Below are 27,043 nucleotides of genomic sequence, written 5' to 3'. Positions count from 1 at the left end.
ACACAAACCTCTAATTTGTGGTTTGCATAATAATGTAGCACAGGTTTATGATGCAATTCTGCTGGCTTCCTGAGAGATTGGGTAAACGGGATAAAAAAATTTGGTCCTTTGGGGTCCTGCTTTGCTCACTCAAAACCTCTTTTCTCAGAAAGCCTCAAGAGTACTTCATGAGCTTTTTTGAGACTAGAGAGCTGAAAACAAGCTTGCAACACAGTGATGTCCAGAATTTGTAAAGAGATAAGGATCTTCTTGAGACACACTCAGGATGCCTGTGCTGGGTTTGAAGTCGGTGTGAGCCAGGCTGGCAGGTTGGTGCATCAGGACTTCGGGCAGACCTATGAGGAAAGGGCAGGGAAAAGAGGGCAGGGTGCTGCGGCTGAAGGTGCACACTCTGTATGAGGCATTGGTGGATAATGGGCTGCTTCTCTGTGGCTGCTGCCAGGTTTGAGCAGGGGAGTGACTCTGGCATCTGCGGGGTGAGGTGTGGTTGGCACCACATCCTCTATCCTACCAGCACCAGCTATTGCCCAACTCTGCACCACCTCCCCTAAGGACATTATGGAATTGTTAGCCCTTCTCACTCCATATCCTGATCTCAAGGGTTGGGGAAACTTTTGCCATGAAGGCATCAGCAGTGTGTTCCCCTGGCTCCAGAGTCCTGGCCAGCATGAGGATTGCTCTCCTTTCCCAGCATGGAGGCCTCCCCGCTGGTGGGCACAGGGTGGACTGAGACCTGTCAACTTTGGGGCCTCCTTGTCCCCACATCAGCTGCAAAAGCCATGGAAATGAAAGCAAGGTGCCAAGGGCTGGGTCCTGGTGGTTTCTCCACCTTCCCAGAAGCAGGATGGGATCCCTGTGAAATAGCCTGTGGCTCCATCTAGTGTCCAGGCTAGCTCTGCACCCATTGCTGGGCAGATGGGTCAAATCAGAGCCCGTGGTAGCCAGTGAGGGCACCCTGGCCAGAGACAACCCCCCAGCTTTGGGTTCATTTGCGTGGTTTCACTTCCTGCTCCTGGGCAGGCAGGTACAGGAGGACAGTGCTGCAATGGTATCTAGGAAAAAAATCCCCAGTGGCAGGGGGAGCCATTGCTCAAGGAAATCATCAAGTGCTGTCTGATGGCAGGAGATAGGTCTTCCATCCCTTGGAGAGGGCAATGCCCTTGGCACAGGAGATGATGCCCCTGGCATTTCACTAACCCCAGTGCTCACCCAGGCCCACAGCTCATGGCTGGGAAAGGCTTTTCTCAGGGATGACTGTCCTCAAACTGGTCTCTGAGGAGTGCTGGGAATGTCCTGTCTCAACATCCAGGCCCTTCCATCCTGCCAGGCTTCCCAGCTAGGGATTTACAGGAGGTGAGGAAGATATCCTAGCTGTGGTGCTGGAGCGGCAGGGGGTTCAAGAGGCCTCCCCGCTGAGAGATCAAGCTCCCTCCTTCTCCCATCCAGACAGCAAGAGAGAATCATGAATCTCCGTGGCCAGGACACCTTCACGGCTGCAGGTGAGTGTCCCCAGGTGAGATCACCCAGATGCCGAGGATGGGTGAGTACAGCCCCTCTGTAGCGGCTGCCTGGGCAGGGGTCATGCAGGGGAAAAGTCCACAACGAGCTTCCCGGATGCCTGGGTACCCTGGTGCTCGGGGTGGCCCGCCAGTCCCGGCTGCCGGTGCCACAGCGGTGCCAGGCGGCCCAGGCTCCTGGCAGGGACCTGTACCCGCCGGTCTGGCAGGGCTGAGCCCCGTCACGTCCCCCGCCCCGACAAAGCGCTGAGTCACCCCAGCTGTCCCCCCAGCCGGCTCCTCCTTCCCGGCGGGACCGGCCGGGCAGCTGACTCGGCGGGACGCCAGGGGCACGCGACGCCGGGGCTGCCCCGGGGCGGCGGCCGTGCCCCGGTATCGCGGGCACGCAGGGACCAGCGGCCCAGGTCAGTGCCACCCCCCCGCGCCCTGCCCCGGGCGCATCCGCGGCCCCCGGGACGCGGACAGGGATGGGGCCGGTACCGAGCGAGGCTGGCCGGCGGAGCGGCCGCGCTCCCACCCGCCTCCCCGTGACGCCACCCGTGCGAACAGCGGGGCCGTGACGTCCGGGGCCGCCGTTGGCTGCGGCCGCCGCCCGTCACGCAGCGGAGCCGCCTCCAGGCCCGCGGTGGCCCGGGCGCGGGGGACGCGCGACACCGGCCGCGGGCGGCCCGGGGCGGGCGGGCAGGGCTCGGCTGCGGCGCTCAGGTGGGCACCGGGGCGGGACGTGCCGTGACGAGGGGAACGGGGCGCAAGGGTACACTGTGCAGCGGGGGCACTGGCGGAACGCGGCGCACGGGGGGGAGCGGGGCCGGTGCGGTCCCTCCCGCTCTGCCGCCTCCGCCCCTCCCGGTGCCCCAGATCCGCTGGCCGCCGCCCAGGGCCGTCCGCCGGTGGCGGCGGGGCGGGGTGAGGAAACTTCCAGCAGCAGCGGGTGGCCCCGGGAGCGCCGTGTTTACGGCCGGGCCGGGGGGCGGTGCCAGCGCCGCCGCGCTGGTACCGGGGCCGGAGCCAGCGCCGCCCTCCCGGCAGCTGAGGCGCACGGGCTGGGGGCGAGTACCGGGGTCGGGGCGGTACCGCGGGGTTGAGGGAGGTGCTGGAGCCGCCGCGTCCTGCACCCATCCCTCCACCTGGAGCGGGGTCGGCCGTTAGAAGTGTCCCGGTGTGCCCGTGGACGGGGAGGGTCCCCGCTGAGCCCTTAATCCGCTCCAGCCGCTAAGCACCTTAGCGAGCTGCGCCCTCCGCTACCCCCTGACACCGCCCCGGGACTGAACCCCCCGCGGGAAGCGGGCGGGGACCGGCACCGGCAGCAGGAAAGCCTGACCCCTTCCCTGGGCGAGTTGGGGTGACGCCGGTGGGAGACGGCGGGGCGGCAGCAGCAAGGGGGGCCCCGGCTGGGACTGTGGGTGCTCCCAGGTGGCCGAGGTGCAGGCAGGGTGCTGGGCAGGTGGGCATGGGGTAGCACTGAGCTGCCCTCGGGGTGGCTGTGAGGTGGCTGGGGCGCTGGAGAGGACAGACAACCCACGCTTGCTGTTCCACACACAGCACTGCCAGACTGTGCCTGTGGACCCCTGACCTTGCCTTCCCCGCCCTGCAGTGATCCCGTGGGACAGCTCACGTCATGGTGGACTACTACGAAGCCCTGGGGGTGAGCCGTAACGCCACCGCTGAGGACATCAAGAAGGCGTAAGTGCATGGCAGGGTGTCCCGGCTCACCGGGCAGAGACCCACAGGACACCCCGCGCTTGGCACCAGTTATGCGGGGGCTCCCTGCGGGGCTGGTGGGAACAGAGTCCAGCTCTAGAGGTGATAATTCAGCTTTTGTTTCCTTTGTGTGGAGGCCAGAGTGGGGCTGCACAAAGGCATCTCTTGGTGGGGTTTGGTCCCTTTTCCCTGCTGTCAGCCCCAGGCTGGGGCTGGAGGTGAATCTCGTTTGTGTTTGGAGGCTCCCCTCTCTTTGCTGGAGGGTGTGGGGGTGGCAGAGGGATGGGGCCCAGTGGCTCTGCACAGGGTTGGGGGACAGGAGTTCACAGGGTGAGGAGCAGCCTGTCCCCTTGTAGGAACATAGGCCTTGTGGGCAGGTCGGTGTTGTGCCCCAGGCACTGCTGGGGAACCTCTGCAACTCCTGCCAGGCACCCTGCTGCAGTCCTCCTGTTCTCACTGGGGTAAGGATCACCTGAGGGGAATGCCGCAGATTGCCAGCTTGCCAGTGGGGGACAGAAGTGCCTACTGTGGGGCTTCCTAAGAGTGGGTGAGAGAAGCTGGGCAGCCTGGGATAACCCTAGTTAGCTGCAGGGGGGAGGAAAAGGCTACTGGTGCTTTCCTGGCCCCAGGAGGCCCCCCGGAACCCCTGGTCCATTCACACTCATGGTGGAGCCTGGGAAGGCTCCAGAAAAAAGCTGTGAGCATTGTCCAGAACCATCACCAAGGGCAGCTGAGGGGGACACAGGCTGCACTGCTGTGCTCACGCCGCAGTTCTGGGGTAATTTCTGTTTTGTTTGTTCATTTACTCAGTGTGTATTGGTATGTGTATGTATAAATATAAATTAGTATAGCTAGATATCTGTATATAGATATATAAAGTTTATATTCTCCTGAGGAGGCGGAACCAGTCCAGGAAGGTCCTGTTTGGTACCTGAGGCTGTAGGGCACTGGATGATGTGGGTTTGGGGTGCCCCTGTCCACAGGGTGGGGGGTGTTTGCCCAGATGGGAGTTGCTGTCCCAGGAGCCTGGGGGCTGCTGCATGCCCATCGCTGTCCCTCTCTGCAGGTACAGGAAGGCTGCGCTGAAATGGCACCCGGATAAAAACCCAGACAACAAGGAGTATGCTGAGCAGAGGTTCAAGGAGATTGCCGAGGCATACGAAGTGCTGTCGGACAGTAAGAGACCACGGTGATGTCTTGTGTGTGTGTCCCTGCCCTTGGGGCTGCTTGCCCATAGGTGTCCTGCTGCCGAGCTCACCCAGGTTGCATTCCTGGATGTCCCCAGGAGGCAGTGGGTCCCTGAAGGAGACCACACGGCTTGTGGGGCTTGGTTATTTCCCCATACATCCCTCGAAAGAGCTCTTGGGGGGATGCTGGCCTCCGCGATGGCATCTCCCCCACAGAGCTGAGGCTAGTGTGCTCTTGCTCTTCCTTGGGGTTTGGGTGCAGTGCCAGTGTGGCAGGGGCTTGTGCCACCCCCTTCCTCTTGCTCCCTGCTGTTCTGCACTTCCCTTAGTCAGGAGAAGTGTCAGTTCTCCTGCCAGTGCCTGGCAGCTGGCTTCCCCGCAGCCCCCTTTCTTCTTCCAGAGCAGAAGCGTGATGTCTACGACCGCTATGGCAAGGATGGACTCATGGGAGCAGGTGAGTGTGTGAGTAGGGCCATGGAGATTAGTGCAGCTCTGGATATATCCCAGAATGAGGACTCGGTGTGGGTCGGTGCCACCAGGGCTCCCTGTCCTTTAGGGGAGTTCTCACCCAGGGCTCCACTTAACTCTGAGTCTCTTCCCTCTTGCAGGAGCAGGGGGCTCCAGGGCCAATGCCGGGGCCCCCGAATTCACCTTCACCTTCCGCAGCGCTCACGATGTCTTCCGAGAGTTCTTCGGGGGCCGAGACCCCTTTGCTGAATTCTTTGGTATGTGCAGGGTGAGGAGGGCATCTCTCTAGCCCTGGGGTAGCCACTGGGCCTGGGGACAGAGCTCAGGCGGGCCCCAGCAGGGGGTCCCCACATCAGTGCCCTGCTCCTGGGTTATCATGCTGCAAGGGTAATGCTGTTGGGGGGGTCCTGCTTTTCAGATGATGTGCTTCCCTTCTCTGAACTGCGAGGACCTGGTCCCCGGCACCATGGGGGAGGCCACTTCTTTTCCCCCTTCCCAGGATCCTCAGGTAGGAGTTGCTGCTATTCCTCCCAGCAGAGGAGTCCTGGAACACTATGTCCCCCTCTGCAAGGTCTGTCCCCTACTTTCTTTGTGACTCCTGCCTTGACACTGACCTTGTCGCTCCCTTCTCCAGATTTCTTCGCCTCATCCTTCAGCTCTGGCGCGGATGCAGGGCTGGGCTTCCGCTCTGTCTCCACCTCCACCACCTTCGTTAACGGCAAGCGCATCACCACCAAGAGGTGAGGGCAGTGCTGGCTGACCTTGCCCTCATAGACCCCTCTCTGTTGGTGGACCCCAGACCCTGCAGCTTCCCACTGCAGTGCTCTGGCTGCATGGCCCTTGACTGTCCATCCGTCCATCTGTCTGTCTGCAGGATTATCGAGAATGGGCGGGAGCGAGTGGAAGTGGAGGAGGACGGGGAGCTGAAGTCAATCCACATCGATGGTGAGAAGCAGCACTGCAGACCGACTTGGGGTCTGCACCCTATCCCTTGGGGGACCCCTCTCTTCCTTTGGGGTATCTGGGAGGTGCTGCATCCAGGCTTGGTTTTGGACTGAGCCCTGGTCAGCCCTGGTTTGGAGCTCTGCTCTGAAAGATTAGTGGGGTGGGAAGGAATTGCTGGGGCCTCATACCGACTCTGGGGAGCTGGAGGGAATGAGTCCCCCAACCCCTGCACCTGTCCCCACAGGCGTTCCTGATGACATGGCGCTGGGGCTGGAGCTGAGCCGGCGGGAACAGCAAGCCTTCCCCAGGCCACGGCCCTCTTCGCCCCCAACACCAGCCCCGCACCAGCCCTCGAACTCCTCACCCGTCTGCCTCTACACGGACAGCGAGGATGAGGATGAGGACTTGCAGCTGGCCATGGCCTACAGCCTCTCTGAGATGGAAGCTGCAGGGCACCACCAAGCAGGTGGGCACAGCTCCCTGCAGGCACCGGGGGGCAGCCACAGCACCCCATCCTCCAGCCGCAGAGCTCATGGCCCCCGGGGGAGGCCAGAGCAGGAGCCACTGGGGGCCAGCAGCCCTGCTACAGCAGGGCACGAAGTTGCCCCCAAAGTGAAGCTGTGGCACTGCCCCCTGCTCTGATCCTGGTGTTGGGGTTGTGCCTCTCTCCATGGGGTAGGGAGAGGAAAAGGGGGGTGGAGTCTCACTGCCTGGAACTTGGCTCCTGCCTCCTCCAGCAAGGGAGGGGGTCTCTCCTGCCCTGCCTCTTTGTTCATGTGACTGGGCAGCTGGTGGCATCCCAAGGTTGGGGGCTTCCAGACTTGGAGATAGTGGCTTAAAGAGGGGCTCTGTTGGTGGGGTCCCAGGAAGAGGGGCACTCCCTGCCCTGGCTCTTGGATGCATGGTGTGGCTGCAGGCAGGCATGCCCTGGCTCTGCCTTCTGCTCTCTCCCTGCCTGCCTGCAGACGGGCAGGATCTCCAGCCGGTGCCTCCCTGGCTGCTGCCTGTTCCTGCCCTGGCTGAGGGCAGTACTAGGTTGGGCTCCTCCTCCTTGCAAGAAGGCTTGCGCACATGGCCTCTGCTTGGTGCCTTGTGTTTGTCTCTCCCCTCTGGATGCTGTCACTCCTGCCTGTATCCCCTCCTTCTGTCTCATTGTAAACCCAGCCTGGTCACCCCCTTCCCTTTGCCTTGCACACCCTCCAGGGCTCTGTTCCTCCTTGCTTCCCACAGCAGCAGTGACTCTCCGTGATGCTCACAAGTGTTTCCACCCTCTCTGTTGCCTGTGGTTCTGCCTTGGCTCTCCTCCTCCTCTTCCTGGGACCTTTCTCCATCCCTGCCCCTCCCCAGCCCTGGGCCGAGGAGGATTTCACAGGTGCTGTTGTGTCCCCCCCTCCGCTTGTCTCCCCAGGTGTGTTCTGAGGCTGCTGCGCCCGGGGACCGCACACACCCACTCGCCCATGGAGGCTCTCCCAGCCAGGACTCCGCTTTCTCCCTGCACGGCCACCCCCTGCCACCCCCTTCCCCCAGCACCCTCTGGCTCCGTGGGACGCAGTGTGGGGGGCACAACAGGGCTTATGGCTGAGCAATACCTGGGGCTGAAGGGAGATGCCCTGGGCACCACGAGGTGGTGGGGAGGGTGGTGAAGGGGGTTGCTGTAGATTAGGTTGCTGGGGGATGATGGCAGGAGGCAGTGAGGGGCAGCATGGCTGGGCTCAGCCAGCAGGACTGGGCTCTGCCCCCCTCCTCGCTGTAGCCCTACCCTCTCTAACCCCCTTCTGCTGACAGCTGTCAATAAACCTGTTTGCAGTAGCTTCTGCCTGTGGGGTCTCTCTGAGCTGGGGTTCCTCCCATCTTTGCCTGCAGGTGAGCTGCACTTGTCCAGCAGTTGTGGAATGCAGGGATAGAGATGGACAGACATGACATCTCCCTGTGCCCCTCCAGTACACACAATCAGAGACCAGGCCTGGCTGCAGCTGCACGAACGTGACACGAGAACTTTATTCACATCAAGATACAAAATTATATTTCTCTATAAATTTCTCTTCTGCTCGAGTGACAAGGCAGGGAGCACACAAAGGGAACCTGGGGCTGGGCCAGGCCCCCCTGCACCCCGTGCTCCCCTCAGCTGTAGGGGACCCCTTCCCACTTCTGCCCCCCGCATGGGTACAAGGAGAGAGCTAACACAGGACTGACAGGTTGCAGGAAACCAGCTGGGGGGCCCCTCCAGGCAGTTCCCAGCAGCACCACCTGGTCCCCTCCTCTGTAGGCACAGGGGAGATGAGCCCTGTCCCCTCTGGTGACAGTAGGGGCAATGGGGTTCCTGCACACAGAGGACCTGAGGTTGGTGTTCTCGAGGAGATGGAAAGGGGGGCCTGGGGGCAGGGGGAACAGAGCCAGAAGCACAGACAGCATTTTACAGGGAGAGCAGCCCCAAAGGCAGGATAAGGAGAGCACAAAGCAGGGGCATGGAGACAGACAAGAGGAGGGCTCCTTGCCATCACTGTGGCAGTGCCTTCAGGATGGCATTCACTTCCTCGGCCACGGCTGTCAGTGCGAACTCGAACTGGTCCTGTGGGAGCACAGCAGGGGGCATGAGGGTCCCTGCCAGCCTGGCCCCTGGGGTTATGCATGTTTATGGAGAGAGGAGATCCCCAGTTTGGGGTGTACCTTGGTCTGCACCATGCCAGGCCGCTGGTCTCGGATGTGCTCCAGTGTGGCAGCTATGTCTATTTCCTTCACCCCTGGGGAAGAGGGGGAGAGGGGTGCTAGAACAGGGGGTTCACAGGCCAGGCTTGTGGCCCCATAGCCCCCAGACGGAACAGAAGTGGTGCTTCCCTGCACATACCTTTGGCCATTCGGTTCAGAACCATGTCAACAAGAATATACGTCCCGGTCCTGCCTGCACCATCACTGCAAGACACAGATGCTTGGCCCAGGGGGACTGGCTCCAGGCGCTGGTCCTGGGCAGCAAGTCCCAGCCTCGCAGCCACCCTCCAGCCCCAATGCCCCTCCATCCCCCGCAGTACCTGCAGTGCACAATAATAGGGCAGGAGCGACCCCGGTAGCACTTATTCACCTTCCTGCAAGGATAAGAGGGAACAGGTCAGTGCCCTGCCGTGCCAGTGACAAGGCTGTGCTAAATGTCCCTTGCTGTGCTGAGCAGCACACCATGAGGTGGCCCTGGGGGTCCAGCTCATGGCTCCTTCTGCCTCCACAATGATGCTGGACATGGGATGGGGACCATGGATGGAAAGTGGGTGGGGCAGGGAGAGGAGTTCAATTCCTTGGTGCCCAGCCAGGAGAGGGGAGCAGTGGCAGAACCCCCAAGGGAGTAGCTCTGGTCCAGTGGGGCACGAAGCTGGGGGCCAGGCACTGGCGCGGCTCCCGGCGTGCTCCATGCAGCAGGCACGGCTGCCAACGATCACTTTTGTGACTATGCAACTGGAGCCAGATTACTAGCTGCAAATCACAAAAATGACGCCGGCAGCTGCGAGAGAGAGACAGAGACAGACAGAGAGAAAGAGCGTGAGCGGGACTGAGAGGAGGGTAATGTGCTCAGAGAACCCCTGCTGCCTTAAGCTGGGTCCCTGGCCCCACATGGCCTAGGGACAGTGAGTGGCCTGCCCCTGGCAAGAGCCCACCGCCACCCAGAGATCTAAAGACCTGAGCAGGTGCTGCTTGCAAACCTCCTGAGAGCAGTCCCAGCCCCTGCAGTTCTTGCCCTAGGCTGTCTGGGAATCCACCACTGGTTGCAGTGCATTGGGTGCAATGCATCACAGATGTTTAAGGCGGGCTCTGGGGGTTTCTTCTTGTGCACCCATGGGTGGGGAGGGTACCAGGCAGCACTGTCTCCCATGCTAGTTTTAGGGAAGAGCACTTTCCCACCATACCCATGAGGGCTAGAGAGCCCTGGCAACCTCAGCTGGAGGTTTCTTGCCCACCAAGCTCTGTTGAGCCTCATCCCATGCTGGCCAGAACCTGGATCTTCTGCTCCCTCCCATGCACAGCAGCTCCCTGTCCCTGCACCCAGTTCATGCCGCAGCCCTGACCCTCATCACACTGGCAGCAATCTCCTTGCCCATCAGTCACCTGCATTTGGGACCACTGCTGGCTCCCCGAGGGCTGGCACGGTGCTGGGTGGGCACTCACCTGCGGAAGTCGAGGAGGGGCCGGGTGGTGGTGGGGATGCCCTCGGCTGGCCAGCTGAGGAAGTGGAACTGCGTCAGGGTGCGGGTCTCTTGCGACTGCACGTTCTTCAGGTAGAAGCTGCGCACCAGGAAATCCTCGCACCAGATGTGCTCTGACACCAGGTTCACCTGCCCGAGAGAGGCAGCTCGTAGGTGCCAGTGCCAGGCAAGGGGACTGCGCTTGGGGCAGGGGAGTAGGGGTGGCGGGGGCTGGGGGATACTCCTTGCCCCAGGCTACTCCCCACACTTGCCTCGTAGATGTGGTAGAGAGAGGAGCCTTCATCTGGCCAGTAGCGGTCACACTGCTTGACGCTGTCCTCAGCCAGAGGGCTCAGCATGACAATGACGGTGCAGCCATGTTCCCACACCATCTGCAGGCAAGGCAAGGGGGCTGTCACCGCTGGGGGACAGCACAGGCAGGAGGGCGATCAAGCCACTGTGACCCATCTGGTCGGCAGCACACAAAGGGGCCCCAATAGGCTGGCACAGCCAGGTGACACTCACCTGCCAGAAGTCAGCAATAGTGTGGGACAGTGGCCCCTGTGTGGCAATGTATGCTGGCATCCGTGGGTCATGCTCGATCTGGAACAGAATAGGGGGTGTCAGACTGCACGCTCTTTTGCCAGGGATTGGTGACATTGACAGGAGTGGGGGGTTGCTCCAGGGGTGATGGAAGGGCTGGGGAGGGAGATTCAGGTGCCACAACCAGGAGGAAAATGGGATTGAACTACGTCTGAGCAATGGGGCAGGCACAAGGCTTACATCCATAGCCTTCGGAATGTGAGCTCAGTCTATCTCTATCCCAGAGCAAGACTCTTGTCTGGGCTGGGCACATCACAGAGTAGGGTGGCAGGGCAGGAGCCCCTGGTGATTACTCACAATTGGACTGGCGTTGATGAAGTCACTGCGAGACGGGTTGCTCTCAGCTTTCAGTTTGATCCTCACATGATCATCTGGGAAAACACAGGCCAGAAAAAGTGGTGAGTGCCTAGGGGAACTGGGAGCAAATCAATCCTGCAACCAGCTGTGGCCCCAAAGCATCCCCATGCCCCCCACCCTGCTCCAGCCATGGCCTTGGGAGCTGGTCCCTGGGGCAGGGTGGCTGGGATGCTCACATGGCACATAGTCGGGGTTGCGGTTCTTCTTCAGGTTGGCTTCGCTCTGGGCAATGGAGCAGATGCTGGGCTCAGCTTGGTAGGCACAGAGCGCCTGCCACTCCTTGGCCAGCCGGTCCCGGTTGCGGAGGTGGTCCTCCATATAGGCCTGGGGCAGAGGGGCAGGGGTCAGCCCAGCAGCAGGGGGGCAGGAGGGCGCTGGGGAAGGGTGCTGCCACCCCGCCAGGCTGGCTCACCAGGATCATGTGTCCAGTGGAGATGTCCATGTTGGACTGGACGGGCTCCTCGCACCAGGAGGGTGTGCTGCTGTGAGAGCTGGGGCTGGGCTGTGGGGCATCGCTGAACTGCGATGAGATGCTGCTGACCCTCGAGGTCTCTGCTGGTGCTGCCGCTGTCTCAGTGCGGCCAAAGAGAGACTTGGCAGCCATGTGCTGGCGGCACAGCTCCTGGGGGATACCAGCAACAGCCCTGTCCCTTGGCCACAGTGCTGCCATAGGGCAGCCCCATGCACCCCAAGCGATGCTGACACTGCAGTGGCACATCCTGCAGCATCCCGCATCCCACAGGGTCCTACCTGGTACTCGAAGGTGGTGTCAGCAGCACCCTCTGGCCCCAGGGCGGCCAGGCGCTCCTTCTCCCGCTGCTTGGCATGGCGCCGGAGGCAGAAGGCCGCAGAAACTGCGATGGCAATGCCTGCCACGCAGGCCAGCACTATGAAGGTCAGCAGCACCGAGTGGAAGCCATCCCTGAAGCGGGATGGGTGTGAATAGGCAGCAGCCTCGTTTCGCTGGGGGCAGAGCCAAGCAAGGGTTAGTGGGGAACATCCACATGGGGATAAGACCCTGTTCTGCTCCACATTGCAGGTTGCTGGGGGTTCAAACAGGACAAAGGCTCTTCCTTCCTCTACCTGAGGGTGTTGATTCTCTCAGTACCCTGAGCTGGGACAGAGCTGGGGCAGGGTGCACCCACCTGCATGCCACATGGGGCACTGCTCACAGTGGTGTCCCTGGGGCTGCGAGAGCCTGTCCAAGCCCACGCAGCAGCGACTTCCTGCCTCCATAGTCCCAGCACCCAGGGCTGCTGCCCAAGGCAGCACTAGCCTGAGCTATTCCCCTTCAGACCAGGAAGCAGCCCCATGGAGCTTTGGTTCAATGAGCTCTTTCTGCCTAGCTGGAGGTCAATAAGGGCTGAATTTAGTCCAAGGGGTTAATGGTGAAGGATGGGCCACTGCAACACTGGGTGTGCTGCTCTCAAGGGACTTCCCCAAATGAGGCTTGCTCTCTCCTGCAATCGCTGCTCCACAACAGAACATTGGGGGAGGTTGAGGGAGTCAGATGTGCCAGCATTGCCAGAGGGCTGGTGCCACCCCAGGTGTAGTGGCTGGGGGACAGGTCCTGCCCACTGCCCTCCTCAGCTAGGACACAGAGCAGCCCCTGCCACCTTGCAGGCAGTGTCTCTAGGGCTCCTTTCCTGTGGCTGGGGAGGACTCCCTAATCCATGCTGGAACAGGATGCTGCTCAGCCCTTGCAGGACAAGACCTTCCTGCCAATGCCCAGGTCCTTGTCCCAGAGCATCTGGTGATCAGGATGTTGATGGGGCAGCACAGGATTCTGAGGCATCAGCACTTCAAATACCCTGTGCCAATGAGGTGCCAGAGCCCAACATTACCTCATTGCCACAGCCTCCCATTGGCTATGAGCCTGATGAGGTTACCGAGGGAACACTGCACCATCATCATCTACGTCATCATCATTGCCTGGGGATGTCCCCAGCCTAGGTGTTCCCGCTGCCACCTGCCCCGAGCTGCATCAGCCCCTGTCAGGGTCCAGCCAGTCCTGCAGTCAGGGCACCCACCAGGGCCAGCACCTCCCAGCTCTCCTAGGCACTCGAGCAGGAACAGCCCTGTAGCCCCTGGACGTGTCAGCACAGCTATGGAGGACAGAAGGCACTTCTCTCCCAAGGCCTGCCCAGGCCCTGACATCTCCCTGCCTCTCTGCATCACTCCTTCCCCAAATCATGCATCAGTCTCATCAAATTCAGAGCCAGCAGGGAATAAAGGAAAAGCACAAGCTGGTGAGGACTGGGGAGGTCCGTGGGAAAGAGGGCTTGCAAAATTGCCTCAGCCTCCTCTGGGCTCCATCTCTGTCATTGCTGACATCTCTCCCAGTTCCTGCCACTTGCCACATCAAAAGGCATTACCATAGCGACACTCTACACATTACTGATGGAGACAGGTGGCCAGGCCACCCCTACTCCATGGCCTCCTCCTCCTCCAAAGTTCCCCCTTCCTTCCTCCTTGTCCACAGCTATGGTCACAGGGTAAGACGGTGGGAAATGGGGATCCCAGGCTGGGAACATGCTACACCACTTCTCCTCCTCGGGCTGCAAACACAGGAGCCAGGCTTGGTCCCCATCTCCAACCCCTGCTCCCCTCCCAGGAGACTGTTCCTGTGGATCCCCAGAGGAGCATGGGGAGGGGGTATCCCTCCCCAAACAGATGTTTCCTGTTCCATCCCTGCCATCAGCTGATTTGCCATTCTCTGGGGACATGATGGCATTTTGCCTGCCTAGCTGTGGTCTCTGGGGTGCTTTGGGAACAGCCCAGCGCTCAGATGCTCAGGCCACAGCTAAGATGGGATGTGCATGCTGGCGGGAGGCAAGGGTGAGGATAAGCCCTGTGGGGTACCGCCCGCAGCCCTCCAGTCTTGGAGGGGTAGAAAAGCCCCTGGGACTCCCTCTCAAATCACCTTGAGACCTTATGGAACTTTTGTTTTGCAAGAGCCAAGAGCCCTGGGAGTACAGGCAACAGGGAAACATCGTGCTGTCGGGCATCAGGGGGAATGATGGACAGATGGGAGACTGGAGTAGTTCTGCTCCAGGCCATCCCAGATAACCCAAGTCTGTCCCCAACACAGCATTCCAAACACTACCCAGAGCCCTCTGTTCCTAAACTGCCCCACAGACCCACAGGGATGTTCACTCATGAAAATCCTGAGCCCCAGTGCTGGGCAACAGCATACTTCCTGCTCATACTCAGTGGCAGCACTCCCACTGCCCTGTCCCTGGCCACCCTAGCCCCGAGGGACAGGCATGCTTGCTCCCTCCTACCTCTCCCACTCCTGTTTGCACAATCTTCAGGCCCAGCTCGTGCTCCAGCTCTGTCTTCACTTGCTCTGTGGATAAAGAGGAGATGGTCAGAGGGGTGCTTTCTTTCCACACAAGAGACCCGCCCCCAACAAAGATAGAGCCAAGGGATAGCCCCGGCAGCTGTTCCCCTCATATCAGCTCCCCCATTCAGCCAAAGACATTGGGAGGTATGGTGGGAGCCCCCTCTTCCCAGTCCCTGGGAAGGGGCACCCCAAAACTGCAGGGGGAAGAGACGAACAGGACTAGGTGCTCAACTCACCAGTCTGGCTGGCCACATCTGTCAGTGAGAAGTTCTGAGGGTTCTGTCGGATGCGGAAGGTAAGTGCAGGACCCACAACGCTGCAGGGAGAGGGGCAACACAGTGTGAGACTGGGAAGTGCAGACTCCCTCCCCATCCCCACCACAGATAAGTCCCTCCTGGAGCCCTGCCCAAGAGGGCTGAGCACAGCCAAGGCTGAGACAGCAGCACCCTTGGCCCCACTCCTCTCACCTGATGTTGATGAAGCTGGTGGTGGAGAGGTGGAGGTGCTTGGCAAGGAGCTCCAGCAGCCGCACACCAGCAGCCAGCCCCAGGGGCCTAAGGGGACAGGGTCAGGGTGAGGAGCAGGCAGTGGGGGTGAGGGGACGGTCTCCACTCCCCATAGTCAGGGAACAGGGATGGGCAGGCTCAGGGAGTTCCAAGCATGCAGTGAGAACTGTGCTGGCTGCAGGGGTGTCAGGACGGGCAGGAGATAAGAGCGTGGGGATGAGTGGTGGTGGGAGTGAGCTGACCCCCTTGCCCTTGCACACACACACTCCCAGCCTCCCATCCTGCAACAGTGAGCTCTGGCCTTGGTGTGGGCTGAGAAAGGAAGGCTTTGGGGTAGGACAAGGGCTGTGGGTAGAGAGAGGACAAGGAGGAGCTGACCAACCCCACCCCAAACAGGCTTGGCCAAGCATGTGGGGCTATGACAGCTGTTGGTGGGGAGACACCAACCCTCCGTACACACAGACCCTCTTAGCCTGGCCCCCTGCTCTCACTTCTGGTCTGTGATGATGTAGCCATACTCGTCCGGTGGATGCATGTGCTGCTGTGCCCCACTGTCCTTCATCTCCGTGTAGCTCTTCTTCTCCACCACAATCTGCTTCCTGGGGCTGACTGCATCTCCACCATGTCCCCCCTGTGGCTCGGCCTGGGGAGCTGATGAGGTTGCCACCCTGCCCTTTGGCCCATCCCCTGGGGAGCTACTGGCTGGGATTTTAGGGGGTGGCATTGTGAAGGAAGGGTGCACTGGCTCCTCTCCGTGCTGCATGTCCCCCTCCGTCACCTGAAGGGAGGTAAAGGGAGAAACTTGGACCCCTGAGGAGAACCCTGGGGGACTGCCTCCTCCACCCCATCCCACCTGTAGTGTGGCACCTCCTCCAGCACCACCCTGCTGCAAACCCACCCGTTTCACTGTGGGCACTTCGGGGCCAACAACACCTGGAAAGGAGAGAGACAGGTCTTGCAGCATCCACCTTCAAAAGGCAACACCCCCTACACTGAAACAGGGCATGCTGGCACCCACCACTGCCAGTCCCTGCCTGCCCCATCCCTTCACTCAGCTCACCAGAGCTCTGGAGCAGTTGGAGGAGGCTGGAGAGGCTGCTCACTTGCTGAGGGCTCAGCTCGGGCAGCCCAAGGCCATAGCTGGCCAGGAGGGAGGCCAGTCTCTTCAAGGCAGCATCTGCAAGAGGAGGTAGCACGAGGTTGGATGCTCTGCAACTGCATGGAGACCAGGGGCTAGGGATGTAGCAGATGAGGCAAGTGGGGCTGGGGTAATATGCTGCCCCTGGGCATAAAGCCAAAGAGGAGGGAGGGTATGAGCCGTGAGGAACAGGGCTGTGGGTACAGGGTAGGGACAAGGGTTGGTGCCTGCCTGGAGAACAAGGTACCTGTCTGTGTAGAGGGTGGCTGGGCAGCCAGGGATGGTGGCTGCACCCTCTCCTCCATGCTTCTGTAATCACTGGGGAGTCGCAAGCTATGCTGGGGCCTGGTGCTGGCAGAGTCGTGGTGGCCGGCTTTCTCTCTGGGCAGGGAAAGCATGCCCAAGTCCTGGAAGAGATGCCCCCCATCCATTCCTGCCTGCCCACCATAGGAGGGCACAGGGCCAGCCCCAAAAAGGGCCTGGGCAGGGACCCGGCCCAGTAGCGAGGAGGTCTCGGAGCTCTGCCTGGCTGAGCCGCTGGGATGCTGGTGAGCACCATCCTGGTAGCCAAACTGCAACCAAAACACATGGTCAAACCCCACAGGGTTCCTGTCACCCCATGGTGGAAGAAGGGGGTACCTCACCAGCAGCAGAAGGGTGCTCAGAGTACAGAAGCCCCCTGCTAATCTCTACCTTTCCTCCTGAGAGAAGGGGACTCACCCCCCAGCTTACCTTGTGGTAGGAGTAGGGGTTGAGCAGAGCCTCCTCATAGCCCAGCTGGGATGGGGAAGGCAGCAGGAGGTGCTCCAGGTACCGTTGCACCAGTGGGGAAGGTAACAGTGGTGGGGGCTGCCCCAGGTGCTGAGCTGCTGGCAGGCCAGAGTCTGGGGGGAGCGGGGCTCGCCGAGGCTCTACACGGAGGGGCAGGAACCTTAAAGGCAAACAGCACTAGAGTGACTCATCTGGGTAAGGGAGAATTCCCTTCCCTAAACCCCATTAGGGGGGCGAAGCCCCCACTGCTCTGCTGGGCTCTCCTCACAGGCCGGCAGCTGGCACTGCCTTACCTGTCCCTGGCCATCGGCTCCAGCGAGGGCGGCAGGCGGAGGCGGGGGATGCGCTCCATCTCCTGCGAGATCACATACTGCGTGATGCTGTCCTGCCACGAGAGCCCTGACATGGGAGAGAGCTGTGAGACGTGGAGGCAGCCTGAGAACCATGGTGTGAGTGCAGGGGAGGCTGTCCTGATGTCCTGACCCTGTGTCCCATGGCCTGGGTTTGGTCCCACTCCTCCCAGGATCACCCTCCTCAGCGCACTCTGGCCCCTGGGCCAGCAGGACCTTGGACAGCCCTACTGCTACCAGGCAATACTGCCTGACACCCTTGCCCCGCATGGCCTCAGTGACTCCCCCCACGCTCCCTGCTTCACCTTGTGCCATGAGATGCCGTAAGACATCCTGCAGGCGCTGGAGCACAGGAGAGGTGACCTGAAAGTAGGGTCTGTCCTGCACGGAGCCCACCTGGCACTGCCCAAACAGCCCATCTGCAAGAGAGGGGAGGCAACATGGCCAGATGAACAAACATGCTGGGGTGAGGGTGGGGGTCTCCAGGCACAGCCCTTACTTTCTTCTGCCATGTTCCCCTGCATTGCATCCCTTCCTTGGGAAGGGGGAGGGGATCCCTGCACCCTTAATAGACACTTACCCTGCACACACACCTCCTGGGGGGAGCACAACCTCCGGTCAAACAGACAGCCTGGGATGGACAGACAGATAGACAGGCAGGCCAGTCAGCACAGCATCCGAGGGGGACTTCAATGGGGTTTGCTTGTCATCAGCTGCTTGGGGACCCCCACTCCCCAGGAAAATAGCACAGGGATGCAATGTGGTGATGGTGGGAGGGGGCACAGCTTTGTAGCCAAGGGCAGAGCCTCAGTGCCAGCCTTTTCTGCCCCTCAAAGCCAAGATGGGGGATGTGTACAGAGAATGCCCTTGGCTCAGGGGGGCTGGAAAAAGCCTGGAGTTTTTAGGGGTGCTGGCAGTTAGGTACGGAAGACTGAGGGGGTAGAGACCTGCAAAACCACATCTGTTGCCCTCCTACATGTGGTACTACGAAATGCAACCCAGTCAGACCAGGGACTCACTCTCCCTGCAAGAGGGACCCCAAAGCGTGGATGCAGCAGGGCTAGTGGGTGGGAGGTGGGTGTGTGACTCTCCATCCCCTTCGGGGGGCAGCACTTGGGCAGGGGGCGGCTTCCCCCTTGCTCTCCCCCCCCGTCTCGGTCCAAACCGTCAGCAGCGAGACGGCAGCAGGCGATGACTCAGCCCCGGATGGCAAGGAAGGAACGAGAAAACAACCGGGGGGAGGGGAGGGAGGGGCCCGCCGAGCCCGCCGCGGGGGAAGGGGGCTAACGGGGATGGGGGTCCCTGAAACCCGGGTACCCGCAGGCCAGCGTCCCCAGGGGCAGGGGCCACGCAAGGACCCCTCTGCCAGGGGAGACCCCGGGGGCGGTGGGAGCGGGGGCCGGGCAGGGTGGCGGGGGCCGGGCCGGCGCTGTCCGCGGTGCTGAAGCGGCGCGGCGCTCTCCCGCCGGGACGCCCCGCTCCTCAGGAAGGGGCGGTAGCCCCCGCCCAGGGGGGCTCTCCCGGCCAGGACGGGGCTCGGCTGCAGCCGCCCCTGCACCATCCCCGCCTGTCCCGGGGACAGCGGGCCCCCGCGGGACGCCCGGACCCGTCCCAGCTCTCCCGGGCCGCTGGAGGACGAGGGGCGCAGCAGCCCTGGGTTCCCGGTAGTGAGTCAGCGGTGGTTGGGGCCGTGCCGTGCCTTGTCGTGCCGTGCGAGGGGCTACAGCCCTGCTACCAGCAGCGACACTCGGATCGCCGAGAGTCGGAGGCAGGGGCCACACGGGCCAAGCTGGAGAAGGGCGGGTGCACCGGCCCGGGCCGGGCCGCATTACCAGCGGAAGGCGGCCATGGGGCGGCGGGGTCCCGGAGGAGCCGCTCTGAGGGCCTCTGCCCCTGGCTCCCCATTCCAGCGGAAGCCCCAGTCACTGGCTTTGCCTCAGGCGTGAGCAAGCACCGTTTTGCTCCCGTCCCGTCCCACTGGCCCCCGCGGGGCGGAAACTCAGCCGGCGGGGGTCCCCGGGACCAGCACCCCCACTGGCGCGGCAGCCCCGAGATGGGGGCGCCCCCAGAGTCAGTGACGCACCTGCGGTGCCGGTCCCGGGCCGCCCTGCCCCGTTCTCTCTGCCGGGGGTCGGGCTCGCCGCCGCGGGCCGTGACAGCACCTATGGCTGCGACGACCGCACCGGCCGCCGAGCCCCCTGCCCCGCCGCTCCCCGGAAGGCGCCCCCTGGCCCTCGCAAAGCCGCCCCGCGCGGGTCGCGGTCTCACCGTGCGCGGCGGTGGCGGCGGAGGCGCCGTCCCGCAGCTGCCCGCGGCCGGCCAGGAGGAGGAGGCAGAGGAGCGCCCGGAGCAGCCGCCGCCCCATGCTCCGCTCACGGCCGCACCATGGCGCACCCGCGGCCGCGCCCCCGCGCCCGCCGCCAACCCGCGCCCCGCCGCGCCGCGCGCCCCGCCCACCGCCGCCGCCCGGCCAATGGCGCCCGGTGCGCTGACACCGCGCTACGCCCCCCCGCGCCGCAGCCAATGAGAAACCAGTGCTGCTGCCCCCGGGGCCGCGCTCACGCCCCTCGCTGTCGAGTGTGGCCAATCACGTCGCGCTTTGGGAAGAGGCGGTCCAGCGGCGCGCCAATCGCGGCCTCCCTGGGGTGAGCCACGCCCCCCAGGGGTGTGTCACCGCGCCAGGGCCACCTCCACGAATCAGCGCCCGCTCCTGCCCAGTTCTGCGGCCCCACTGGCTCCTGCGCGGGACATGCCCCTGAGAAGGGGCCAATGGGCGGCGAGCGCGGAGCCGCACCCTCGTGCCCCGCCCAGCGGCAGCGCCCCGGCACCGACCGAGGGGAGCGCGCAGCCCCCGCGCAGGGACCGCCGGCCCGGCCCTGGACAGCAGCTCCACACACGGCAGGCTCGGCCCTGCGGAAAGGGGCGGCCCCAGCGCTGCAGACAGGTCTGTCGTCCCGACAGTTCACCCTGAGCAGTGTTCTGCCTCTGAGCTGAGATCGCCAGCGCTATGGGTGGGTCAATAGGTTCCGCTCCCAGCCCCAGGGGAAGAAAGCATGGATTGGGAGCCATGGGAGTCCCCAGGGGTAGCCACTTATGTTAACCCCCACCCCCAGCCGCAGTCATGTACCACGCGCCAGTGAGATAGAGATGCTTTAATGGCCCCAGCACTGAACCAACTGCTGCTCCCTCCCCACTGTGCTCAGTCGACCACCAGGCTGCTGCTGACTGTCGGCAGGAGCTCGAAGAAGCCCTGGAAGGAGAGAGGCTGTTAGAGTCGGCCAGGCAGGGCAGCTAGGGGTGGGGTGGGGGGACAGGCAGCAGGGGCAGGCAGCAGTTCCCTCCTGGGTTACGCAGGCAGCGTCGTAGCAGGCAGCTACTGGCAGAGAGCAGGACCATGTCGCCATAGTAACCCATCACTGACTCAAGGCTAGCAGCGGTTGCCATAGTAACTATTTAGGGATGGCAGTCACCAGGGGAGGCTGGGATGCAAGGGGGCACCTCCAGAAGCAGCCAGTACCTGCACTGCTCCAGAGGGCTGGGGAGTGTGAAAGCTCAGCCCCAAGGCAGGGGTTGGATGGGGACATGGGGATGCAAGAAATGCAGAGCAGCAGGGAGGGGGATTCAGCACAGGATGGGGGACACAGGGCTTACCTTGAAGAGGGTGATGCTCTGGAGCACCCCTGAGGTGCAGCACATCTCCCGGATGGAATGCATGGCCAGCTGCGGGCAGCCGATGTCCAGCACGCGCAGCCCCAGGCGGGAGGCCAGGATGGGGCCAATGGTGGTGCCACAGGGCGTGTCATTGCGCACCATGAACTCCTGCAGGGACACAAGGCCTCAGCAGCTCCCCACGCTGCCCCATGGCCTCCCACGTGGGCCCTCAGCCCTGAAGGGAGATAACCTGGGACAAGGAAGCAGCACTGATCCAAGCCAGGGTGCAAAATCCTCCAGAGATGGGACACATTGAGGCCAGACTCCCTTCCTGTTCCCCAGCCTGCTCCCTGAGGCAGCACTGAAGATGGAGCCCCAGAGAAGCAGGCAGCACAGACCACAGTGGGGTCGGACATGGTAACAGGAGTGGGGCTGTGGCACAGGTCCCCTCTCATGAACTGAGGGGCAGGGCTGCAGCCCAAACTCGCAATGTTCTAGGAGGGCTCACTCAGCACCACTCACCTGCAGAGGGACACCCACGCGGGCAGCAATGTCCCGGATTATGGCTTCGGTGACAGCTGTGGAGGCGTAGCGTTGGTTGCTGTTCACTTTGATGACGGGGCCCTGCACAAGCAAAGGCGCCGCAGGTCCATGATGGAACCCAGGGATAGTCAGTGGCCCTTGAAACACTCATGCCCAGGCAATGCTGTCCCACCCCATCACACATCACACCAGACCATTGTCCCCTCCCTGGGTGAGCCCATGGGGATGGGGACATCCCTGCGACAGGGACAGCCCAGCTCAGAGCAGGGAAGGGCTCCAGGGAAAAGATGGATCCCAAGTGATCAACATGAGACATGTGGCACAGCCAAATCCCATTGCAGGACAAATGTTTCTCACTTGAGAGCTGCTGAGTTGCACCCCGAGACTGTGCTCCAGGGAGCAGCTGGACAATCCATAGTAGTGCAGAGCAGATTGACAGTGTCTGTCCCAACCCTCACCTTGTGGAAGGCTGGACGATGATTCTCCTCATGCTTGTCCCTGCAAAAGAGAAGCAGGAGTTTCAGGCTACAGCCCTCCCTCCCTGCCACAACAAAGACTGTATGGTCTGTACTCCCCGGGGAATGATGGTGACACATCCCCTCAGGGGGCAGGGGAGGCTACCGTAGCCTGTGGCACTGCTCGGGCTACTCACACATAGTTGGGGTGCACAGCATGGGCCATATCAGCGCTGATCATGTAGGACTTGGCCACGGCCTCCTCGAAGGCCGTCAGGTTGTGCGGTGATGCCGAGATCCGACGCAGGACCAGCTCCGTTAGCAAGGACTCTGCGCCCTGTGCACTCTCCGACCCTACCTGCCAAGGACCACCATTGGCACAACTCCCCAGCACTCCAGGGACCAGCTGAGTGACAGGGGGTTCCCCAAAGCCAGCAGAGCTGCTTCCTATCACATCAGTGCTTTCCACCCCCTGACCAGGCCATGCTCCATGCAGGTTTAGGCAAATCCCAGCTTTCTCCACTGGGGCATGGGATCTTTCTTCTGCCAGGCTTGGCTGAAGGAGAGCAAAGAACATGGACCCCTTCCCAGTGCCGGCCATCCGACACATGAATGTGCCCCTCGCTCACCTCCTCGTTGTCATAGAGCGCGATGAGACGCACATTGGGCTCCTGGGAGAGTGAAGAGGGTGCCGCACATGAGTCAATCAAGGCCTGCAGGGTTAGGGAGGAATGGACACCAGCCTGAGTGCCATCCTGGGATTCTCAGGACTGAGCCATCATGATCTTCCCCAGGAGAGCCCAAAGCATGGAGGAAGGGAACTGTGGGCACACACGTGGCCCAAGTGACAGCAGGAGACACCCCTGTGAGCTGCTGGGAACCCCATACACTCAGCAAAGTAGGCAGGTCCCAACACAAGATCTGCCAATAAGCCAGACCCATGTCATGGGAACACACCTCCCTGCAGAGCCTTGGGCCAGTTCAGAGCTGAGCCAGGGTGCCTTGGGGCCACACTGCAGCCTCCAGGCTCTTTTCCCTCTCACCTGCAGGGCGCAGTAGCAGCTGTGCAAGTTGTCCAGACGTGGGGAGAAGATGAACTCATCGAAGGCACCACCCAGTGTCTGCAATCAGAGAGCCAGGAAGAGTACAGCACAGCCTCTAGCACACCAAAAAGTACCTGCACTGGGTCCCACTTCCAGTTCCCTCATCTCTGTCCCTAGGGAGCTGCCTCCTCTTGCTCCACTCAGCTCCCAGCCCTGGCACACCCCAGGCAGAGGATGAGTGCCAGGACACACCTGTGTAGTGCCAGCCCACAGGCTCTGTGCTGGCAGAGGGAGGCTCCCGCCCTTACTCACCGCTGGCTGTGTATCTGCCAGGCATAGTTCCAGCTCTACAATCTGCTCCGGTTTCACCCCCAGCTGGGGGCAGATCAGGGAAAGCAGGACAGGGCTGTGGCGCTCTGCCTGGGAAGAAAGCAGGGCAGGATGTAGATGGCAGGGGAAGATCCCTGTTTCACCCTGCAGAGCCATCCCACACCCCACTCATGGTACATCCTCTCTCCTGCTAACATGTCCTGTGTTCAAGCCCCTACCTCACCCAGGACAGGTCTCTGCCCCCTGTGCAAGGCCCCTGCCCTGCCTCCTTGGCGAGGTGCACCCCCTTCTACACAGTGGCTGCAGAGCAGTGTGAGAAGACAGAGATGGCTGAGCAGATGTGCCATGTACACAACTGCAAGGCAGAGGGGAAGGTTTCCACCCGCCCATGGGGAGAAGGGAAGAGGAACCTGGTGGCAAGTCCCTGAGGAACGGAGATCAAAGGTGACAAGTGTAAGGTCCTATGAAGTGTCCCCACTGACACTTGGCACCCAGCTCACCTGGGCTGCAGCACTGCAAGGTGTGGACTCCATAAGCACCTCCTTTTCCAGCTCCTCCTGCACAGCAGTGGCCAGAATGGGAACCCTGTGTGGAAACAATGATGTTAGCTCCCAGGGCTTTGCTCACCTCACCTGCTTGTGCCACACACAACAAATCCCTCCTGAGTGTCTGCCTTGCTCCTCCAGGGAGCGACTGCCATGCTGAACAAGGACACACAGACCCTGAAGCACAGATCTATTGTGCCACCTCAGGACACTCTAGTGTCCTTCCTAAGTCCTAAGCTTGGAAGCATCTCCTCGAAGGACTCTGCAGGGCTAAGAAAAGCCACTGCAGACCTCCACTGCAATCAAGAGAGGCAAAGGGAGAGCTGAGGGTGGGCAACTGTTCCAGCTGGGTCCTAGCCTTCCCAAGGGTTGGCCAGGGGTTGGGGCCAAACCAGGCCTTACAGGTGATGCTCGGTGTTGGGCCCAAAGTTCTCATTGATGCTGCGCTGCAGATGGATGGCCAGGTGAGGAATGCGGAGGATGGGCCGCTCCACACGCACCAGGCGCTGCTCCAGGCGCCCTGTGGCCGGGTCCTGAAACACAAGGAGAGCTGCTAGGGCCAGGCCTGTAAGGCTGAGAGGCTGCAGCAGGTCCCACTCTGTGTGGAATCAGGGACCCAGAGCCAGGGGTACACAGCTATCCGACTGCGCCTGCCCCAAATCAGACTCACCTTTATGATCACCCTCCCAGCCACGGTGAGGTCACGGTCGAACCAGGTGTTCCAGATGCCGCCTCCATAGGTCTCCACACCAACTTGGACTATGCCCACCTGCCCCCGCTTAGAGCGACGCTTCACCTGGGTCACAGCAGAGGTGTCACTAATGGCAATGCGAAGTGCTGGGGACTGGGCACAGCAGGCCCAGAGCCTCATCGCTGATGGTGCCAGCACAGGGTGCTGTGAGGGGCTTTGCAGGACAGGGGACACAGAGGACACAGCAGCAGGCAAAGCAATGCAGGGGGTCAGCATGGGCTGCTCTGGGAGGCAGATTTGGGAGGGGCAGGGAGCCAACAATGGTGCTGCTTGGCACAGAGGAAGTAAGGGTCGTTTTTGCTTGTGGCTTGAAACTGGAGGGCCCCAGAGAAGGTCCCAGCACCTAGCTGGGCAGCCTTACCCTGAGGCAGGGGCTGTCGGTGTGGGCCCCCAGAAGGCTGAACCCATTCCCGGGCTGGAACTGGCCGCCGACGGCGAAGGCGATGAGGGTGGAGTAGTTCCTAGTGATGAAGTACTAGGGGTAGAGAAGCAGAGGTGAGGGGTGAGGGCCCCCCGTCCCCATCCAGCCCCCGCCGCCTCGTCCCCGCCGGGCTCACCTTCTGCGCCGGCCGCACGTCCCAGTGCTCCGTCTCCTTCAGCTCCTGGAAACCGGCCTGCAGCAGCCGGCTGCGGCACTCGGCCACCACTGCGGGGGGAAAAGCCGTCAGGGCTGCCCGCGGGGAGGGGAGGAGGGCGGGGGGGGGGACCGGCCCGGCTCCTCACCGTGGTACGGCGAGGGGCTGCGGTTCACGAACTTCACCAGCTCCTGCGCCGCCGCCTGCGCCGCCGCCTTCGAGCCCTGCGCCGCCGCCTGCGGGCACCGCCGTCACCGCACAGCGCTGGCAACACCCCGCCCCGGGTCGGGGACCCCCGGCCCGAGTACGACCCTCCCGCCCCGCGCCCGCCGCCCGCCCGGTACCTGCATGGCCGCCGTCGCCACTGCCCCGCCCCGCACAGCGCCCCCTGCCGGCGCGGAGGAACGTGCACCCTTACCCCCGACCCGCACCCCGCGATCCACACCCTGCAATCCACACCCCACGACCTGCAACCCCGCAATCCACGCCCTGCACCCTGCACCTTGCACCCTGTGCACTCCACGCCGTGCACATCGCGCCCTCACCCTGCCCCCCACGTCATGCAATCCACGCTATGCACCCTGAACCGCACACCCTAACCCCACACCGCTCACCCTGCATCCTGCACCCCACATCTCACAACCCACACCCTGCCCCCTGAAAATTTACACCCTGCAATCCACCCCAGGCACCACTCACCCCGCACCCTTGTCCAGGCCAGGCAAATGCAGTGCCTGCCAAAGCCAGGACAGAGCTGGATTATGGGTGGGTGAAAGTGGGACACAGCCAGAAAGTACTGACAGAGGCTCCCCAGGGATAGTCACCCATCCTGCCCTGGGGTGTGCCCCAATTGCCACTAGGTGAATAGGGGCTGCCCCAAAACAGGTCTTGGCCCACACACAGTGAGGTACAGGTCCACAGGGGAACACACTCACTTCTCAAAGGCTGGGTGTCTCTTGGGTAGATCACTGGTGTAAGGCAAGCTGCAGCCCCCCATCATTGCTGCTCCCCTGCCTTGGCACTGTTCAACCCTCTCAGGAAACAAGGCACAAGCTCCCGGTGCCATGTTGAGGACCAACATCTCCAAGTGACAGTGATGCACAGGGTTCTGAGAGTTGGCACAGTGGCAGGGCAGCACTCCAGCTGGGGCACTCCCAGGGGATAGGAGAAGCATGGATTGGGGTGCCTCTTGCTCTTGGCTGGGTCCTCTGCATGGGCTGGGTGCAGCAGTGGGGTTTTGGGTTTCCATCAGTCTGCATGCATCATTTCCCAGCAGGATCCTGTGTCTTCCAGGCAATGGGTGTGCAGCCTTGCAAGAGGGACGTGGCAGCCTGTGAGAGCTGCATGGGGCCCAGGTGTTGGGTGCCAGCTGGATTCCCATCTCCTGAGTCACCAGCATGGACACTCTGTTAGTTGGAGAATGCTGTCTGTGTCCTGGGGACTGGAAAATGGTGGTCCTCTTCCACCTGACCCTGTGACCTATCATGCCAAGAGCTCCTGACAGCTCTGGATTTATGCTCCCAGCCCCCAGCACCTGCCTCTCCTCCCCACAAAAAGGGAACAAGCTCTCCCACCGCCTGGCACCATGCAAACAGACAGCTGGAGGGTCTCCATGTCAACCATAGCAAAACACAAGGCCAGTGTCCCACTGGGACGGGACCAGGCTGGGAGCACCCAGCACCCCTGCCTGGAGCTGGCACACACGTGCCACTACCCAGCACCCCCCAAACAAAGGGAAGTGGGTACCAAGTGACTGTCCTCATTCTCCCCCTGCCAGCATCACCCCCTGCTGCTGCCAGCACCCAGCTCAGGGCCAGGTGCTGTTGGGTGGTTTCCAGGCTCTGCCTGGAGGACACCTGGGGACATTTGGAGCCCATGGCTCCCCAGCTGGCAGATGCCCAGAGTGGGCGAGTAGCCAGTGGATGTGGGTGCCCAGAGCAGATGGGTCCCAGTAGGGATGTGTGCAGGGGCAGGGAGTGCCTGGATGTGGGGCGTTGGAACAGGGGTGAGTGGCAGGGCCGGGTGTGGCCTTTGTCCAGCCCTGCTGGAGTGAGCAAAGGGCAGCGCCTTGGCATGCTGCAGCTATTCCCGGAAC

At 62.0% G+C, this 27,043-nt stretch overlaps 3 protein-coding genes across 5 annotated transcripts; 1 reads left to right on the top strand and 2 right to left on the bottom strand.

Moving 5' to 3' along the window:
• Positions 1 to 2,168: 2,168 nt before the first annotated feature.
• DNAJB2 (DnaJ heat shock protein family (Hsp40) member B2) lies at positions 2,169 to 7,850 on the top strand. 2 transcript variants are annotated; one of them, XM_027878823.1, is made up of 10 exons: positions 2,169 to 2,222; positions 3,112 to 3,200; positions 4,285 to 4,394; positions 4,806 to 4,859; positions 5,014 to 5,130; positions 5,292 to 5,381; positions 5,508 to 5,613; positions 5,748 to 5,818; positions 6,063 to 6,284; positions 7,682 to 7,850. In XM_027878823.1, exons 2-10 carry the CDS (start codon positions 3,136 to 3,138, stop codon positions 7,720 to 7,722), a joined length of 876 nt encoding a protein of 291 aa, XP_027734624.1. In that variant the 5' UTR covers positions 2,169 to 2,222; positions 3,112 to 3,135; the 3' UTR covers positions 7,723 to 7,850. The 2 variants fall into 2 exon arrangements, with proteins under 2 accessions (XP_027734624.1, XP_027734634.1); XM_027878833.1 differs by lacking the exon at positions 7,682 to 7,850 and adding an exon at positions 7,227 to 7,404 and having other exon boundaries at positions 2,170 to 2,222.
• PTPRN (protein tyrosine phosphatase, receptor type N) lies at positions 7,787 to 19,455 on the bottom strand. 2 transcript variants are annotated; one of them, XM_027878791.1, is made up of 23 exons: positions 19,324 to 19,455; positions 17,636 to 17,686; positions 17,361 to 17,474; positions 16,999 to 17,104; positions 16,667 to 16,865; positions 16,182 to 16,506; positions 15,857 to 15,973; positions 15,650 to 15,729; positions 15,288 to 15,574; positions 14,758 to 14,844; positions 14,527 to 14,606; positions 14,229 to 14,293; positions 11,695 to 11,907; positions 11,357 to 11,566; positions 11,121 to 11,268; positions 10,885 to 10,958; positions 10,510 to 10,587; positions 10,257 to 10,376; positions 9,968 to 10,134; positions 8,845 to 8,898; positions 8,664 to 8,728; positions 8,486 to 8,559; positions 7,787 to 8,387 (listed from the first exon to the last, which is right to left on the bottom strand). In XM_027878791.1, the coding sequence occupies exons 1-23, from the start codon at positions 19,418 to 19,420 to the stop codon at positions 8,316 to 8,318; spliced, it is 2,883 nt and encodes a 960-aa protein (XP_027734592.1). In that variant the 5' UTR covers positions 19,421 to 19,455; the 3' UTR covers positions 7,787 to 8,315. The 2 variants fall into 2 exon arrangements, with proteins under 2 accessions (XP_027734592.1, XP_027734601.1); XM_027878800.1 differs by having other exon boundaries at positions 15,695 to 15,729.
• A 736-nt stretch (positions 19,456 to 20,191) lies between these two features.
• On the bottom strand, positions 20,192 to 25,328 carry DNPEP (aspartyl aminopeptidase). Its single transcript, XM_027878777.1, has 15 exons — positions 25,293 to 25,328; positions 25,097 to 25,184; positions 24,931 to 25,019; positions 24,735 to 24,848; positions 24,293 to 24,418; positions 24,025 to 24,155; positions 23,578 to 23,662; positions 23,060 to 23,167; positions 22,748 to 22,825; positions 22,334 to 22,417; positions 21,902 to 22,062; positions 21,708 to 21,747; positions 21,229 to 21,330; positions 20,707 to 20,874; positions 20,192 to 20,305 (listed from the first exon to the last, which is right to left on the bottom strand). The coding sequence occupies exons 1-15, from the start codon at positions 25,296 to 25,298 to the stop codon at positions 20,255 to 20,257; spliced, it is 1,431 nt and encodes a 476-aa protein (XP_027734578.1). The 5' UTR covers positions 25,299 to 25,328; the 3' UTR covers positions 20,192 to 20,254.
• Between the last annotated feature and the right edge of the window lie 1,715 nt (positions 25,329 to 27,043).

Source organism: Empidonax traillii, unplaced genomic scaffold (assembly GCF_003031625.1).
Source record: "Empidonax traillii isolate 1590-97213 ecotype Southwest subspecies unplaced genomic scaffold, ASM303162v1 scaffold5:size3517227, whole genome shotgun sequence".
NCBI lineage: Eukaryota > Metazoa > Chordata > Aves > Passeriformes > Tyrannidae > Empidonax > Empidonax traillii.
The sequence above is the reverse complement of the archived record's forward strand: the minus strand, read 5'-3'. Positions and strand labels throughout refer to the sequence as shown.

Coding starts and splice junctions, on each gene's coding strand:
- DNAJB2 (XM_027878823.1), top strand. CDS start 3,136: ATGGTGGACTACTACGAAGCCCTGGGGGTGAGCCGTAACGCCACCGCT. Junction 3,201..4,284: donor GCTGAGGACATCAAGAAGGC/GTAAGTGCATGG, acceptor CCCTCTCTGCAG/GTACAGGAAGGCTGCGCTGA. Junction 5,382..5,507: donor CCCCTTCCCAGGATCCTCAG/GTAGGAGTTGCT, acceptor TCCCTTCTCCAG/ATTTCTTCGCCTCATCCTTC.
- PTPRN (XM_027878791.1), bottom strand. CDS start 19,420: ATGGGGCGGCGGCTGCTCCGGGCGCTCCTCTGCCTCCTCCTCCTGGCC. Junction 17,687..19,323: donor CGCCGCCACCGCCGCGCACG/GTGAGACCGCGA, acceptor TGTCCATCCCAG/GCTGTCTGTTTGACCGGAGG. Junction 14,294..14,526: donor AGATGTGGCCAGCCAGACTG/GTGAGTTGAGCA, acceptor CTTTATCCACAG/AGCAAGTGAAGACAGAGCTG.
- DNPEP (XM_027878777.1), bottom strand. Junction 23,663..24,024: donor CCCAACACCGAGCATCACCT/GTAAGGCCTGGT, acceptor GTTTCCACACAG/GGTTCCCATTCTGGCCACTG. Junction 22,063..22,333: donor CGCTCTATGACAACGAGGAG/GTGAGCGAGGGG, acceptor GGTCCTTGGCAG/GTAGGGTCGGAGAGTGCACA.